This window comes from Leuciscus leuciscus (genome assembly GCF_965113295.1).
Source record: "Leuciscus leuciscus genome assembly, chromosome: 12".
Taxonomy (NCBI): Eukaryota; Metazoa; Chordata; class Actinopteri; order Cypriniformes; family Leuciscidae; genus Leuciscus; species Leuciscus leuciscus.
In genome coordinates this window covers 14,781,358-14,799,270 of record NC_138736.1, presented here as the reverse complement: position 1 = coordinate 14,799,270, position 17,913 = coordinate 14,781,358, and the positions used below count along the sequence as shown (strand labels likewise).

General features: G+C 38.9%; 1 protein-coding gene and 1 long non-coding RNA gene across 3 annotated transcripts in view; one reads left to right on the top strand and one right to left on the bottom strand.

Moving 5' to 3' along the window:
• Positions 1–215: 215 nt before the first annotated feature.
• Positions 216–17,913, bottom strand: part of ptp4a3a (protein tyrosine phosphatase 4A3a) — a 38,828-nt gene continuing 21,130 nt past the window's right edge. Inside the window, exons 1-6 of one of the 2 annotated variants that reach the window (XM_082186385.1) lie at positions 11,333–11,494; positions 10,249–10,737; positions 9,663–9,755; positions 4,640–4,770; positions 1,631–1,705; positions 216–1,257 (exon numbers count right to left, since the gene is read on the bottom strand). In XM_082186385.1, coding sequence (XP_082042511.1) covers positions 1,140–1,257; positions 1,631–1,705; positions 4,640–4,770; positions 9,663–9,755; positions 10,249–10,353 — 522 coding nt within the window. In that variant the 5' untranslated portion in view covers positions 10,354–10,737; positions 11,333–11,494 and the 3' untranslated portion in view covers positions 216–1,139. Of the gene's footprint in view, positions 1,258–1,630; positions 1,706–4,639; positions 4,771–9,662; positions 9,756–10,248; positions 10,738–11,332; positions 11,495–17,913 lie in introns of those variants that run through there. The other variant, XM_082186384.1, reaches the window with a different exon arrangement.
• Positions 14,127–17,491, top strand: LOC309510331. Its single transcript, XR_014210317.1, has 2 exons — positions 14,127–16,171; positions 16,206–17,491. It is a non-coding gene; the product is annotated as an uncharacterized lncRNA (long non-coding RNA).

Below are 17,913 nucleotides of genomic sequence, written 5' to 3'. Positions count from 1 at the left end.
AGTCTGATGAGAGTTAGTTGACATGTAGTTGCAAAGTTAGTCACAGTTAGTAGAATGTTTAAAGTAGACAATCAAAATAAAGTGTTACCAATCACTATTTAATCAAGGAGACCTGAGTCTTTGCCCTGTAGAGGGCAGTATGGTTATATTTTGATGGGCAGTGAACTTTTTACACATTATGAGGTCACCTCATGACAAAACACTCCCAGTCCTCATTCATGATTGCAACAGCCTTTATTTGTATTATGCAGCTGGAGGTGTGTTCTTAAAAAACAGAGAAAAACAACTTTAAACCACTGTCTTGTCTGGTAATTCATTTATATAGGGTCGTTTTTACCATCTGATCTCTGTTGAACTGAATAGACAAGTATCATAGACAGACCGCTTCCAGGGAGCCCTGAAGTCCTAACACAGTAAAATTACTCCAACAAACACAAGGTTTGATTTTAAGCACATTAACACGCATTAGCATTTTCGCAGTTAAATTCATTGACCTTCGCATGTAGCTTTCAGAAACCTTTAAGTGTCTGGCTCTGACCCTAATAGAAATAGCAAAGAGCTGCTTTATGAAACAGAAATATCTTTCACATAAGCCCTTCATTAATCCACTTTAACCGTTGTTTGCTCATAAAACAAAAGCATCATGGTAAAGGTCACCAGTAAAAAGATTTGTGCTGAAAACTGAAAGTGTTAAAGGAACCGTAGTCGTCTAAAAATTGGACTCCTGGCAGGGAAGAGAAGGAAAGCTGTAGAAAGAAAAATTAGTAGAGAGAGTAAGAAAGCACAAATTTTGTCCATGATTCACATTATCACACCACCTGGCTCTTTCAGACATTCACGATCATTTGAGGCATGATTAGGGTGTCAGTCCTGGTGCAGGGTCAAAGGTCAGAGGTTGCCTTCACCATATCTCATTAACCTCAGAGATGCGCAACCTTTAAGATCTCTGAGTCGTAAGTCTCGGAAAAGCCATGGCAGTATCCACACCACAATCAGAGTGAGGAGGATTTTAGGCACCAGCGGGGTTTTCATCCAGACCGAATCAGTTCATATTTTTAAAGCAAATCAGCAAAAGTGCATCAGTTGTGGCCCAGTCCATCAGGTTCAGCTCGGTTCAGAACAGTAGGGTGAGGGTGCAGTCACATGATGCAGCACTTGTTCTTGAAAATGTGCGGGTGCTTATAGCGCAGTCTCTGTTTGGGCCGATATTTCTCTAGATATGTCAACTGCTTGCTGTTTATCGCACCTCTGCGTTTCCTGTGAAGGCAAAAAAACGTCCATTAGCATGTTCATTTACAATTTCATCGCGTTACAATTAAATGTCTTCTTTCAAGAAAGACGGCAGATAAAAATGGCTTGCCAACTCATGTTTCACTCCAGCCCACATTGGACTGAAAATAGCATTAAAAACACAAGGAACAGTACCTGAGGGAGCGGGCTTAAAAAAGGATCAATTGCGAATCTTTTGCGTATTGAAAGCTTTAAGCTTGGCCTTGCTATCAAAAGGCACTCTGGCAAGCGTAGCAACTAAGAACTAGCTTTTATGATCCACTTGTATGTATATAGCAGTTGACGTCAAGAGCTCAAGGTCTGTTGTCCTTGAAAGAAGTCAAGAGAGAGATGTACGTACTGTCTGATGAACTGGATGGCATCTTCATACTTCATCCCACTTTCAATCAGTGCCACAGCCACAAGTACTGGAGCTCTAAAGAAAAAAAAAAGAAAAACATTGAGAGAAATGGAACATTGAATACTTTTGCTTAAATACTGCAGAACTTCAAGGACTGAATTCTTAATTTGTACCTTTGTTCTATTTTTTGTATTTGTTATTTGACTATCACCTGTAATTTGCTATGTTTTTTTTACTTGAATAATTACTTGAAAACAACATAAGACAAAACCTGCATTGTTTCACAGGTTGTAGATTTGACTGCTGAAATGTTGGTGTCGTAACCACTCTAACACACAACTTTATTGGCTCATTAGAGCAGCTCAATTGTTCCATGAGCTGTTTCTTATGGTGCCTTCACGTGCTATGGAAAAGATGATATTTTCCACTTGTGAACTGGTATTTACCAGTGTGTTGTGTTCAAGTGCTTTTGTTGTCGTAATGTAGGTAAAAAAAAAATGGACTCACAGATCCAGACCTGTTATTTGGCTAAAAATGTTTAGATAGCTTAAGTCAGTAAATCATGGTGTCGCTGGCGTACACTACAGACAAAATACATTCACGTGAGTAAATTGCCTGACCGCTCATTACTAGGAGGCTCCTATTGACTGCTAGCTAGCATCTGCTCTGGGTAGGTAACAACAAACCAAACTGACACTGAGTGTTAACGCATTATATTACAATTTTTAATGACACAATATTGTATAGGCTACAAAAACTATCCGCTAACAGTAGCAAAAAAACGTTTAGTTGTGTGCAATGCTTATTCATGACTCTTGCGTTGCTCTCCGCCATTTTGAAAAGGTCAAAGGTTATCTCATCTCGGCAACTCGTGCATCAAAATATTCTACGAGTTGCCCAGTGGAAAATACCACATGAGGGGGTGTTCATGTGCATTTTCCACGTCGGCTTTTGGTATTTACCATAATTACCATAGCACGTGAAGGCACCATTAGATAGAAATGACTGTAGCTGTACAGTGCAAAACAGACGGAGCAATGCCACATTAAATGCAGTGGAAAAGAGGCATTACAAGAAGTTAATTCATCATACATTAATTCATGTTTCACAATCATCAAAGTCAAGATTCAGGCAAAGCAAGAAAAAAACAACTTCCATAAAAGGTGAGTGGTGGAAAACAACAGTTAATGCTGTTGCTAGGTGTTCTGGATGGTTGCTAGGTGGATACCTGATGGCTCAAGTCATATGCAAAGACCAGAATATCGTAGAGACTTGGGGGTGGGGTTCTTTTTATATCACTTGGGTCCCCTCTTTAATGTCTATGCAATCTTTCCACTCTCTCTCTATCGCCTGCCAAGCTGAAAATGTTAAATCTGATCTCTTTCAAAAGTAATAGCACACCTCTCCTTAACAAGCAGCGACTGGGGTATCATTCATGCCTGCAGGGACAGCAAAGAAAAGTTTAATACTTAAACCTCAATGCTTCACTTTCAAACATACACTGTACAGTCAACACAATTAAATCTTACGCCATAAACCCCAGTTCTAAACAGTGTTGCCATCTGAAAATAAACGAGTCAGGCCAAAAAAACATTGGCACTCCTTCAAGATTCGAGGCCGATTCCCTTTGGAAGTGGATGAAGTGCGTCAGAGATGAAGTTTTACCGCCCAAACGACGAGAGCAGCGAGGCCAGACTGCCTCCTCCTCCTCTTTTATAGTCGTTGTTTGGGGTGTTTTGTTGCACTGTACGTGTACCAACAGAGAGCATAAATACATAATCTGTATGAGATACTTATGAGACACATACTGTTCAATATTTATAATTGCAATAGTTTCATGGTAACAACAATATTGCACAACATAATGCACTATGTACCTATAGTACACATATGTACCCATTTAACTTCTATGGTCAAAAACAGCTAAGGGAGTTCCCATTCATGAACAAAATTCATCCAAAAGGTAACTGGGAGCATCATGTATAGCTAAAAAATCCCAGTCATGTGGGATAGACTGTCTGGTATAAAGGTCATGGACGGAGCACACGTTTGAGGAGGACAGTAATAACAAATGGATAAAAAGCAACTTCCTGTTTTGTCTTCGGCCCTAACCCCAATGCCTCTTAAAACAGAGAGGGACTGCAGCAGAGTCAGTGCACTTTGGGGACTGTTGACTTTGGCGGAGCACTCTGTCCACTTTAAAGCCTCCGAAGAGGTACCTCTCGCTCACTATGTACGTAGTATGGTTTCAGTCCATTGGGGACTATCAACTTCATCTAGAGTTAATAGAGGAGAAATGTCTCCTGGGAGACCAGAGGTGCATAATGTTCTATAGGGCACACAGTACACATTCCTTTCCAGATTAAGGTCTAGAACAGAGCACACAAGGTGGGCTTACTTATGGGACAACCAGACGAGAAATGAACCCATTTGCCCCCAGAGTTCCCAGGCCTGAGCAAAACCCAGCTAGTCAGCAAGTTAAAGTGTCATGAAGCCTCATTGCGTCGTTCCGCGCAGAAACATACACTTACGGCACGTGTCCAAACACAAAACTGAACAGGCAGATGAGAACGAACAGTGCTGAAGTTGTCTTTCGTGACATTTGAATTTAATTGCTTTAATGCGATCTCATGTGTAATAAATACAGCGCAGTGACTGGGTTAAAAGAGTTAATTCTCATAAATAATGTAGAGAAATGCTAAGAAACTGCTGACGTACTTTCATATTGACCAGCCACAGCAGCCAATCACCACTGATAAAATTATACTCACTTTTCGTGACGTTGGTTCAACTTTGCTTCTTAAACCGGAAGAACGAAATAGCTCAGAATTAACTAAAAAATGACTTTTCACTTCATAATAAACATAACGAGTGCTAATGTTGTTTTCAGTAATGTGTAACCTGTACATATATGTTAATATCTCAAAAAATGGTTTTAGGGTTTCATGACCCTTTAAAGATATGTTTAAATCTTTATTGGATTCTCTATCTGTAAGGACATTTACTGACCTTCCTAAACCGGCCACGCAGTGCACAGCCACGCAGCAACCGGGGTCATCTATGAAGCGTCTCTTCAGGAGACTCAACCAGTCCTCCACAACCTTAGTGGGAGGAGGAGCGCCGTCATCAAATGGCCAGTCCTAAGGAGAGAAGAACACAAGCTACCCCTTAACATGAGCACATTACATGTCTGTTCACACTGAAAAACAAGCTTTGACTTTGAAACAATCCATTACTTCGGACTTCACGTGATAAACTGTTCAAATTTGTTGCAACTAATTGTAGCTTTTAGTCATGTTGCCTCAAGTTGGTGATAATGAATAACATCCAGTCAGTTTGTTGCTGCAAATCGGTGCCTTTTAAGGAGTCAAAAGTCTATGGTGTCTAATAGTATTTGGACAAATGTAGTCCACTTAAATGCATGAATGTTATTGCATTATACAACTAAATATCAAACCGAGTGGCATTTATTTAAATAAATAAATAATTATATATATATATATATATAAAGTATAAACACTTCTAAAGCAAAATATTTTCCAAAAAGAACTTCAAAATGAAAGTTCTGAAACACTTTGTGGTTGTCCAACGGTAGTGTTTCGTTCAAAGTTAATGTGATGAACTATACCTGTGGTTACTGCGAGTGGACGCCCGTGTGAATTGCAAAAATGGTTCAGAAAGGGAAGCAAGTTCTGAGAAGAGCTGGTGCAGCATTTGTTTACAGATGCCACCAGGTTTGCATTTAATGCAAATATTATTATTTTTTAAATGTGACTTAAGTGTCCAAATAATGGTTGGGGCCACTGCATCAGTTTTCTGCTTGCTTTTGCTTTTTGTTTCTACACTTGGTTTATTTGTGAAAGTGGGTTATCCAAATGGTGAAGGTGCTGAGGGATGTTAGACCTGCAACAGTACTGGGTTAGTGAGGATCATTCGGAAATAAACATCCATGGTTGCATATCCCATAGACAGACGTAAGTGGCTGCTGAAGTAATTTAGTCACAACTGTTTTTCTGAATCCATAGTAACTTTGACGCACATCAGTTGTTCAAGCAAAGTTGGTTCAACAATATAGAACTATTGCTAATGATGTCTTCACGCAGGTGGAGTAATAACTTCTGCTAATTAATCGGTTCAAGATCAGATTAATGTCAGATTATTGCTGTCCGAGGACTACTTCGCTTTTTTGTTCTCCGTTGTTTTGTTGTATTTCCAGATGTTTGACTCAATCATGGGTTCCTTCTTATATCAAAGGTATTAAAGCACATTCGAGACTTCAAAAATGGCGGTTTCGTGATCTTGACAAACTAAGAAGAGTGAAATCTGCATATATACAGTATGTTTAATTTTGTGAGACTGTCGGTGCAGATAGCCTCGTGGGCAGCGCGCCGACATATAGTGCCGTTGCGCTTCGGGCGAGCCGAGTTCGAGTCCTAGCTAGCGAACCTTTTCCAATCCTGTCCCCTTCTCTCTCTCCCACTTCGCTTTCTGTATATCATAATAAAGACAACGCCAACACCAAAATTAAATCTTAAAAAAACGTTTGTGAGACTCTATTAGTACCACAGTTCATTCCGACTTGCCAAAAAAAAGTTGTGAGAAATTAAGAGTAACAAAGACACTACATGAAATACAATCCATGTACCTTATTCTCTGGAGGTGAATATATCCATTGTGTTCGTCGAAACAAGAAGTTATCGCATTCAGATCTGTCAACTGTCTTTCTGACTGTCATCAGACAAAAAAATTCAGATCGGGTTATATTTAACTATGAAAGTACAATGATACTTTTTGGGGATTTGCATTGTATTTTATATCACATATTTATTCATCTTGATTTCTCAAAACTTGTGTGATTTTTCTGGGCGAGACTGAGTGAACTGTGGAGTCTCAAGAATGCACACATCACGTAGCCATGCACAGATGACCAACGGCCAAGGTCAGGATTTTCGTAAAATAATAGGCCAACATTAAATTTAAGTTTGTTTTTCACAAAACCTTATTGTATACCCCCAGAACACATGGAATATACAAAATGTGTCGCATGGTATTGTTCTGTGAAACTTTTGCATCTTTTTTAAAAAGCTTGGTGCTGGTCTCTATTCAATTCCATTATATGGATGAGCACAAACTGGAATTTTGTGAAAATTAACTTTTTGTCGCCCAAAAAAGAAAGAAGGGCATACGGCATTTGAACAACACCAGGGTGAGTAGTCCACGTCATTCGAACAGAAACAAAAAAATGCTTCTAACTACAAGTTGAGAGCCATAGTTTTTTTAACCCCATAACATTGTGATGCTGTTTGCAAATGTTCATTTGAACAATATTATAGGAAACACCAAAGTGTTTGGAATGTTGGAATATGTGAACATAGTTGGCTAGCAAAGCTTTTGGGAAACCAATTCCAGAACAAAAAATACAGAGTCTGAGATCACTGTTAAATGCATGTATGAGGCCAAGGAGTCTCCTATCAACTGAGATTGTTGGGTTTTTGGGACTTGTACAATATGGTTTGAGACTTTCAGACACCGCAATAAACCCTTCAGCTTACTAACAAATGTGTAAGTTCAGGGTTTGATATAAATATTAGTGATGCCACTAAAGTGGTGATGTACTGTCATCAATCCCTGCTACTGTTCAGGTGGTATGTAAAAGCGGTGCATGCTTATGTGTCATTAAGGCAAAGCGCTAGGCCCGAGAGGCATGTGGAACACGACATAAATTTAGCATACGTGTGTATCTTTCCTGTGCTCTTGTGACCTCAAGGTGAGAGGCTAATCACAATCATGCTTCACAGGAGATCGGGAAAATCCCACCCCTCCTCTTCCCGCCTAAACCACCGCTGGGGGACTTTGATGTGGTTCAGCTGCTGAGGGACGTGGCTCACTTAGACCAGCACGCTAACTGGCAGCAGATGCCCACACAAACACGTACTCATGTGATCCAGAGAGGCTTGGCAGGGCAGGCCTTAATTATAAAGAGCTTTCTCACAGTACAGACACATAAGTCGGCATTCAGATGCCTCAAAATATCGCTTATCACATGGGACCGATGAGTGATATGCAGTCACACAACAGCCCCAGGGACAAGACACTCAACACTAGCAGGTGCGAGTCTTTTCAAGTAAACAAGTCAGACCAGCAAGGCCTTTAGGAGGCTGGCTTTACAGAAAAGCCTTTGAAGCATGAATGATGCGTGACAAACGTTTCCTCTACTTCCCTCCAGCCCATCCTATTGATTTCCTGGGCAAACACACCTCAGAAACCTTTCGGGAGCGGATGGAAGGCCACTGACGTAATGCAGGTTGGGTAAACAGTCGTGGCCTACTTTGGGAATCCAGAACTAGGTAGTGGGGTCACTTGCTCAAGCTTGCAGTCTTGCAGCTCTCTTTACAGTTGTTCTGAGTGGGGAGGGTGCGGAATGGCACGTGTGTGCCTCCTGGGAGAACGCAGTTTACTCCCTTGTTGCAGGTGCTCGCACAAATACATGAGGCAAACAACACAGCTGATTGTTCCCACTAGGGTTTTGTGCTTCGCAAAGTTTCTCAGCAACTTGTGCTGTGGACATAAACAACAAACATACGTCTTAGACTGTGTATGACACTAACGCAAGCCACTAATGTCCAATGCGTCACATGTAGCAGTCTTTTGAATGCGTCTTGAAACAGAAGTCTTATTCACTGCAGGTGATCAACCTCTTTTGAAGGACATATTAAAAAAACTATTTGTATGAATTTTCAGGTTTGGCTAATGTCTGCGGAAAGAAAGAGGTGTATCCAGCAGCCAGCAAGTCCTTTATATTCACAGAAGTCAGTAAAAACAAGACTTATACAACAGTTTGCCTTGGACTCTTTTCTTTACAGTTTTGCTGTGAGAAAGTCAAGAAGAAAAAGTATAAAAGAAAGGTTGGGTGGGCGGGGACCGATTGGAGGCCACATGGAGAGACCAGGCTCTGCCGCTACCATAGCAACAGTGAAACGTTGACGTCGGTAATAAGAAACACGTGTGGCTGCTTGGAAGAGAACATTCTCTATAATGAATTTAGTGTGTGTGTGTGTGTGTGTGTGTGTGTTAGAGAGAGCGAGAGCGAACGAGTATACGAGGGTCAAGGGGGTCTGTGGGGAGCTGTTTCACTTTTCACTTCTAACCCAGAACACTTTCAATAACTGCCTACGTGCACCAGAAGCTCTTACCTCTCCATTGTTTTCACCATCTGGCCCTTTAAATGTGAAATAAACTATTTATTTACACAGCTTTAGAATAGTTGTTTCTGATTGGGTGATGGTTGCATTCTGGGGTCAAATATTTTTGTATATTGACCACTAAACTGTATATCCGAATATTGTCCTGGATAATCCATTTTCTAAATAGCAGTCCTAGTTTCATGTCACTCATATCACTCTGCTGTCTTTTATTTTATTTTATATATGATAAAAGGATTTCAAATCGAACCAATATTTTATGTCCATTTATGGACTATCTGGTAAGTAGCGATGCATACTAGAAAAATGCTTCTTTGTGAATTTATAATTACTTTCGTTTATGGTTTTCCATTTAAAATATAAAAAAATTCTTGAAACAAAACAAATTTACTTGAGAAGCAACACTGCATACGACTTAATGACTTCACATTTTGCAAAATCTTTTTTTTCTGTATTTCGTCTTATTGCACATTTTAACTTAAAGTATCTGCCAGTGCAATATAACAAAAAATACTTGTATTTGAGATTCTTTAACAAGAATGTCAGCAAGTCTTAATGTCTTATGCAGTTTCTCTTCTCAAGTAAATGTATCTTGTTTTAAGGATTTTTAGATATTATAACAGGAAAATTAAGACAAAAATACTTAAGAACACTTTTGCTGTGCATCAAGTGAGATATCCTATAGTCAGACGGTCAACATTGCAAAATAAACCCCTTCAGGATGACACAAAACCCTTCATGTCGGGGTTCTGATCACCCTGTTTTTTTTTGTGTTTTTTTATATCCAGCTGATTATGGCTGACAAGGGCATTAAGAAGATATGCACTTACCACGACAGTTATCCCATCCTTCTCCAGTGGAGTTTTGTCGTAGGTTATCTCACAAACTCTGACCACCGTTGTGGCACCATACTTCTTAAGATCCTAAAGTTTGATGGGAATAGAAATACAGATGATAAAAAAAAACTCAATTCAGTAATAATGGAAAAAAAAGCAACAACAAAAAAAAAAAATCACCATTTGTTCTGACATAATTTTTCCACATTAAAATAAAAAACAATCATTTTAATGGCGTGAGAGGTAGGTAAGCTGTCCATGAACACGCTCTGTTCCTCATCCCTGCCATGTGACGGAGCACTGGGATGGGTTTCCATGGAAACGGAGGCTTTGTGGATGTGCTGTTATCATTAGAGCCTCTATGGTTCATGCACACTTTCCCAGCAAGATAAGAATGAGTGGGCCATGTGACGGTGGAGTTGTCTTAAGATAGACCATGTGAGCCGAAACGGGACGTGTTGCTAAAATGAGTACGTGTTCAAGCGAGGGATAAAAGTAGAAGCGGAGGGTGGGAGGAAACAGACGACAAATACACGCAGAGAGGGGGACACACGGGGTAAGATGGTGTACAAATGCTCACCTCTATGAAGCTGCTCAGAGTGGAGTTTGTTGGGTTGTGTGTGATTAAGAACCTCATGTTCTTGTAGCACACCTCCACAGGGGCCGGCCGGTTCATCCGAGCCATTGTGCTTCCTCCAACTCAGTGTCCAAACCGTTCACAAGCAAATTCACCAAAAGGACGCTCTTCACCGTTTTGTTCAGCCTATGATCTTTCTTCGTGAATAAAACACTGCAAAACTCCTCGATGTTCAAAGTCCCCAATATCTTGTATTCCCTCTCTAATGGCTTGCCGTAGCCAGAGAGGTAAGATCACCCCATTAGATTTGAGAGGAGTTTTGGGTTGCAGGACCACAAGTAGTAGAGTGAAGAGCGTCTCAGTGCATCCAGAAATCAGTGAAAAGAGCGCAGCACATTCTCCCCGGGTTTAGACGTGTAGATGTTGAGCGTGGCAGTAGTCTCCAGTCCTCTGCAAGAACGCCATGGACAAAGCCACTACTGAAGGACAGAGCTGTTGGAAAGAGAATCGGAAAAAGAGATAAGTGAGTTTTCTTCTGTGACATAACCTAACACGCAGGACCAGGGCAGACCGTTGAAGACAAACATGACGCACACATGACAGCGCAGCTCACGTTAACTATGAGTGTGTGACCGGAGATTACATACAGTGTCCCCGAACCCACCCACACACAATCCCACTCACACACACACACTCAAAACATTGCGCAACATAGAGGCTGATAGGGACTTGAGGTTTTACAGAAAGCAGATAATAAAGAGTAAATACTTTTCCCAGGCTTTTTCCTTTTTTTTCCCAGACTTTTTTTTAGGTACAAAACTTTTTTTGTTTACATTATTCCTTTTTGAAAAAGTGCTGAACTTTAATGTTTTTAATGCATTTAATGAATGCACTGCCTCTTTAAATGTTATATACATTTTTTATCTTAGTTAGCAAAATTCAATCACTCTAATTAGCATTGAAAAAAAATTGTAGAGCAGTGAAAGATTTTCACTGAAGAACAAATTTAAGGTATCGTACTCCACAGTGAAATTCACAAAAATCACATCTGAATGCAGCATTTCAGATCAAAAAGAATGTTACTTACCTGCGCTACGTCTCTTAATAATGTTTTTAGCGTTATTGATTACAATTCAAACTGGTCAGATGCACAGGCAAACTGTGAGAGATTCTGATGTATGAATGCTGCTCTCTTGCGCTCTACAGTTTTACTGAGCGCTCCCCGCAGACCTGCGTCTGCAGGGACTTACACAAGTGTCTTCAGCAGTGGCATCTACAGCAGTTAAAGGTACAGAGACAAGTTTTCAGATTTGTTTCCGAAATCACTGACTGTTCAGACTAAAAGATATCCAGATTACGGTTGAAAATATTCCAATTCTTAGTATATAAAGCTGTGTTGTTTTGCACTTAAATCTATTTAAAACATTAGTTTACTTCATCAATTTTAAGTGTATCACTTCACTTTAATGTATTTAAATGTTGGTTATTAAAAAAAAGTGATTAAACTTACCATTAAAAGGACAATATTGAATACAATACTGTTTATTTATCTTTTAAATAAATTCAGCATTGTGATAATACTATGAAATGAAAATTGCATACTGTCATATGCTACTTGTTGTCACTGGGAAAAATTGTGAAGACTCAATGTTTCTTATGTGTTTTGTGTGTGTGTGTGTGTGTGTGTGTGTGTGTGTGTGTGTGTGTGTGTGTGTGTGTGTGTGTTGATTTTGGCATTAAGCAGTATTCAATATTAAATCATATCAATAGCCAACTTTTTTTTAAAGTTTACTTAACATTTATTTAAAAGTACAATGGCAAAATAAAAAAAATAAAAAAATAATTAATATAGTAAAAGATGGCCATCTATGTTTTGTGCTCCTGCATGCAGTATTGAGTAAATGCTTCAAAATCAGGCACATAAAGACTTCATTTGGAAAGTTGTATTAGGCCTATAATTGCAATCCTAATTCGCCGTTTATGGCTGGTAATTCATTAAAACTTGAATACTAAGACTTAACCTAATTTGCCATTTCCTCTCCTGAAAATAAACATACTTTTTCTAAACGTGATCCACACTTCCAAAATTTCTACTTGCTTAGACCCAAACTAATCATTTCATTCACTAAGTGAAGCAACTAAAAGAACAAAACAATAACAACCAAACAACAATGACCTATTTAATGTGGTTAATAAAAGCCTACTTTTGAACAACTTCACTGAGGAACAAAATGGAGGCTGTGATGGTTAATATACGCTGGATTTTTCACGTTGTGTTTGCAAAGGCAAGCGTTACAAATTATTTTGCGCTTTTGTTAATATAACTTGTGGGTGAGCTCTTTTGACTTTAATTTAGTACATAACTACTTAGCAATGACCAGAGCCATAGAGAGAGAGAGAGTTGCGACACTCTTTGATGTCGCCGCTATGGCTGTCACGTGGTTCATGTAAGCCCCAATAGTTCCAAAACGTACGCTGGCTGTCATGTTTTTCTATGGGACAGACAGCAGCGATTGCATTATTGAACGGTAAATATAAAATAAAACACACACCCAAGTACTTTTTCAGCTGTTATTGCATTATTGCATTTTGTTAATGTCAGTTTTGCATTTGGAGATAAGTTTTAAGCTATATTTTTGGAGGGAAAAGCTTAGTGTTCATGTTCGCATGGGTATAGCACTGGCTTTAGCGGCTCTAACTTAACTTTTCCATATCATTCATCTGATGATGGACGTCTCATGATATTTATTTTAGCACAACTGGGCTGTATTAGGCTATTGATTCCCGTGATTTTGCTTATAAATTTTGATTCAGCCATTAGCCTACCTTCGTGATCACGCAAAGAGGTCTGCCGTGGCGGTCCGTTCAGAATTCGCTTATAAGCTAGCTCACTTCTTCTGATGAAAGTGGCCACCCCCAGGACCACAACGTGAAACATGATCATGTTAAGACTAAGAATATTATTTTAAGATTAAGGCCATACACATTATCAAAACTATAACAGATTAAAAACAAATTTAAGCATGGCTGATACAAATGAAGGTTTTCAAATAAAAAAATTTTTATTAAACAATGACAGACAACAAAAATGTGTGCTTGTGTGTGTGAACAAGAAAAACAAAAACCAGGGGCAGGTGATCCATGAAACAGACAGGACTGGTGATGGCCATAACAATCCTAAAGGTCCAGCATTGTTCTCACAAGCCGCTTCACTCAAGACAATAATAACATAATGAAAAGTTAGTGTATCCCAAAAAATGTAATTAAATAAAAGTTGCAATAAAGGTGGTAGCGATTCATTACCGAACTCTTAGCTGACGAAGTCGCAGGCAGTGCTTGAAAATTGGTTGAAACAACCAACATAAAATATAAATAATTACGCTGTGCATGTACAAATGAAGACGCAAAGGGCCTCTGATACAATATAGACAGTTGACAATTCAAAAGAGGTCGATATTTCGGCAACTTAACTCTGGAACAACTCGACGCGCAGCAATGTAAGTGAATGGTGTCCAACGCCCAAATGACAGTGTTTGGAACTATTCCGATCTTCAAATCCCGGAAGTAGGCGGTTAAAAGCGCCGCCATTATTTACAACGGAGGTCTATGGGAGTGTCGCAACTCTCTCTCTCTATGGCTCTGGCAATGACCAAAAACACCCTAGCAACCACACAGCAAAGCCCTGGAAACCATCCAGAAAACCTTAGCAAAGACAGAAAACCAAAACTCAAATTTTTTTCATAAAAAGTACAAATGCAATTATATACAATAATTGCATGTCATAATATAATAATGAAATGATAAAATTATAACTATAAATTTAAACAATAAAATGAATACATTTAATTAATAAAATACATATTTTAATACAAATATTTATTTAGTTTGGAAAATGTCACTGTCATTATTTCTTGCTTTTAAAAATGTAATTTCATATAATAAAATATGCTGATATACTTTGACTGGTTGGTGTTGCCACGCCAGCTTCCTGGTCTATTTTAATGACGACTGACGAGTAACAAATTACTTATATTAGGTTTTTAAATTTTGCTTTGGAAAAAAACTCTAAAATGGATTCAGGTTTGACTGTAAAATGTATTCTAAAGTGTTTGTGTGGTAACAAAACCAGCACAAATTAATAAAATAATATGTTTAAGAGACTCTGCACTCTAGAATGAGGAAAACAACAGTGGATCTTCATTTGATATTAAGAACTGTGTGTGTGTGATTCTGGAATGTCCTATTCTATTCTCTGATCCCAGTAACTATTGAAAATAAAGACAACTTTTACCCACAGTAGGGTTAATTTCATACAGTTTGCTGCTTGTACACTGATCCCATTTATTTTCCCCATTTAAAATTAAAGATTGGTGTCCTGGGATTCCACAGTGTCCAGGTACCCAACAAAAATAAAGTTCTGTGTTTCTAGCTCTGACCACATGGAAAAGATTTTTCTGAGCTGAATATAAATTTACATCTGTGTGAAGCAATGAGCTATGAACTTCAACTGTTGAACAAAGATCAGCATGTAAAACAAACACAGAGAAGAATACTCCTGACACCAAGTCCACCAGGGGTCCGACCCTGAGGTACTGTACTCGTTTACTCCATGCAGAGTAAGGTTAATTGGGTGGTTCTGAGCTATGTCAATAGCACACGGGGGCCACACACACACACACACATCAACCGATACACACAGAGAGAATTGTGAAGATCAGTAAACAATTGCTGTCGAGGTAACAGCACCACCAGCATTTACTAGTAAACCCGCAGAAGTACCATTAACTTCAGCTCTGAGGGTAACCATGACAGTGTTGTGCTTGTCTTCACAGACCAATTACCAGCCCGTTTCCCTTAAGACTGCAAATACTGGTTAAATATTTGTGCTGACAATTTCAAAGTGCTGCTGTGGGCATCTGGGACCTTTGTGTAGTGGCACTAACAAAAAAGTCTATGGCAAAACAGGACGGGGAAGAAAGGAGAAAGAAACTACACTTTATGTTTGACAGCAAAAGAGGAAATTGTCAAGGATGAAAGGCCCCTAAAAGAGGCGACACTGGTTGGAATTAGATCAGGGACAAACTGGGCCTCTTTGGTCCTCGGTCACGTTGTTGACCCATAAGAAACAAAACACACAACAACTACTTAGATATTCATTTCTCCACACAAACTGATGTCATGATTATTCATATGTTACCAAAACTGGCCCCTCAGAAGCTTCTTGGACTTGAGTTACTATAGTGAGTCGGAATGCGCACGGGCTAATTTCGAGCTACAGGCAAAACAAGTGAAAAATTTTGTTCGATTTTGAGGTTTTCACAACAATTTGTTGATTGAGCCCTCGTTTAACGACCCCAATGCTCCAAATAGTGATTAAAGGTCCTATTGCATGGATTATTTTATTATTTTAGAATGTTTCCTGGGGTGCCCTTATAATGTTAGTATGTTTTTTAGATAAAAAGTTGTTATAATTTAGAAATAAAAGGCATATTTCCTAGCCTGATTTTAGCCTCTGATTTGAACACTCTGTTTGAAGGGGCGTGTCTGCTGTCAGACTTCAGTGTAAACCCTCACTGCTGTGATTGGCTGACATGCTTCATATGAAATAGCTAGCATTACATGTGGAACTCTCTCGAAAACTTTTCCTATTACAGCTATTATACGTTTTTACTATTACAGCTATCGAGATGAACGAATCGTAAGAAGTTTTTTAAGTATTTAGATCTATTCCCATCACATAAAAGGTTGCAGTGATGAGCATTGAGCAGATGACAGTCTGTTGATCGCGTGAATGAAGATCTTATCATTGCAACGCAGTTTCTGCACTCTCACTAATGATTTCACCAATGCAAACATGAGGTAAGTACAGTAAGAGCTTCGTTGTGCAGCGTAACAGCGTCATTGATTTCATAACGAGTTTTGGCAAGTGTCCAGCTAAACTCGCGCTGTGTGATTGACAGCTTGGGCGATTGGAAAGGGATTGTTCTTTGATCGCTTTCTGTATATATATTAATCACAGTTTAAGTAAGATTATTTTCATCCTACTAAGAGAAATGACGTGAAGTTGATCGTTTAGTCACTGGCTTGATTTACTGATGCATAAACAGTATTGAACGACTTTGAGAGAAAGATTATCTGTCTAAACTTGAACAATTACACATCAGAAATTCACATAACCCACTGGTTCTTCAGAGGCTCGGATGAAGGAACTAAAAAAATACTTTTGTGTTCATTTGTACATCCAAACACTGAGCAACTGCCATGCTTCACTCGTTTGCAAGCCATGATGTCTCTCGAGTAAAAACCAATATAGCGCTCGCTCAGCTCATTTTCTCATGGGCGGGCCAAATTCTTTTTGCGGACAAAGAAGAGAAAGGGGAGGTAACTTTTCCCCTTATGACGACATATGGGGAAGATTTCTTGATTCGCTCGTCTGAGCTTTCATTTTCTCAAAAATATCCAGGGTTTCTAGCCACTGGGGGACCATAGGCAGGCTAGGGAAACTCATATTAAGGTTAAAAAACCTCATAAAGTGAAGTTTTAATGCAATGGGACCTTTAAGCATCTAAAAGCATCTTTATTTGAGCGTTTTCTGAGAGGTGAACCTTTCCTTTGTCCATGAAAAATGCTGTTTTTCTCTGCTCGCTTCTCGCGCTTCCTCTCAGCACAAGTTTGGTATCATTGTAAAGCGCAGTATTCCAAGTTTGTGAATATTCATAGCAAATTCTCGATGGCATGAGTCTGAACCAATGAAATGTAAATTTCAAACTCATGCTGATGTATGTAAACAAAACGCGCTGACTGACAGAGCTGAAGCGAAGCGTGCGCACAAAGACGCCTCAGACAGCGCACCATCCCGATATACACATACTGTATACATAGAATTACAGTTTTTCTAAATATCTGTCTTGGCGAGTATTCACGCAAACATTATCTGTTATGTCTTAAATAAACGTTTGGTTAACTGTTGGGGAAAATCATCTGATGTATAGCATTACATTCATCTATATATGGTATCATGGGAAAAGCTTGCTAGGTGATTTTGTTTAGGAACCTTCAGAAAACTTTAACTAGATTTTTTTTTCAAAATTTACTTTGCTGACTCTATCGTCTTCAAAAATGTGTAGCTCAGTCTTTTTTTGTCTGATATCATTTTGAAGGTTTTTTTAATAGAGAATGTGAAAATAACAATAACTCATTTTTGAAAATTTGCTTATTGCGACTCATTTTGCCTGCACGGGTCACATATTCAGTCACAGAGTGTATGGACAGTGCCAAAAAATGGGCTCTTCTGAATGTCTGGCTGTAGACATGGGGACACCCATTGAAAAAGCGACATGGTGAATGACGTCAACTCAGGTGTATCTTTATTCTATTGTATTTATTACTGGGTATTGCAACAAATGACCTCATAAAAACACAAATACTTTGAGTAAACAAACGTTTTGGTGAGATAATTGTAATTTCTCTTTAAAAATATGTATATAAAAACGATATTTGATATTGAGTATTGTGTACATTTGGTAATCAGCACCGACTACTATAGATTTTGGTCTCGTGACATCCCTAGTATAGTACGATATTGGATATGGGTAACTTATAAAAGAAGATAAGCTGGTCATCGGATATAGTCAACAAATCATAATAAGCCATCATAAAAGCCAAAGC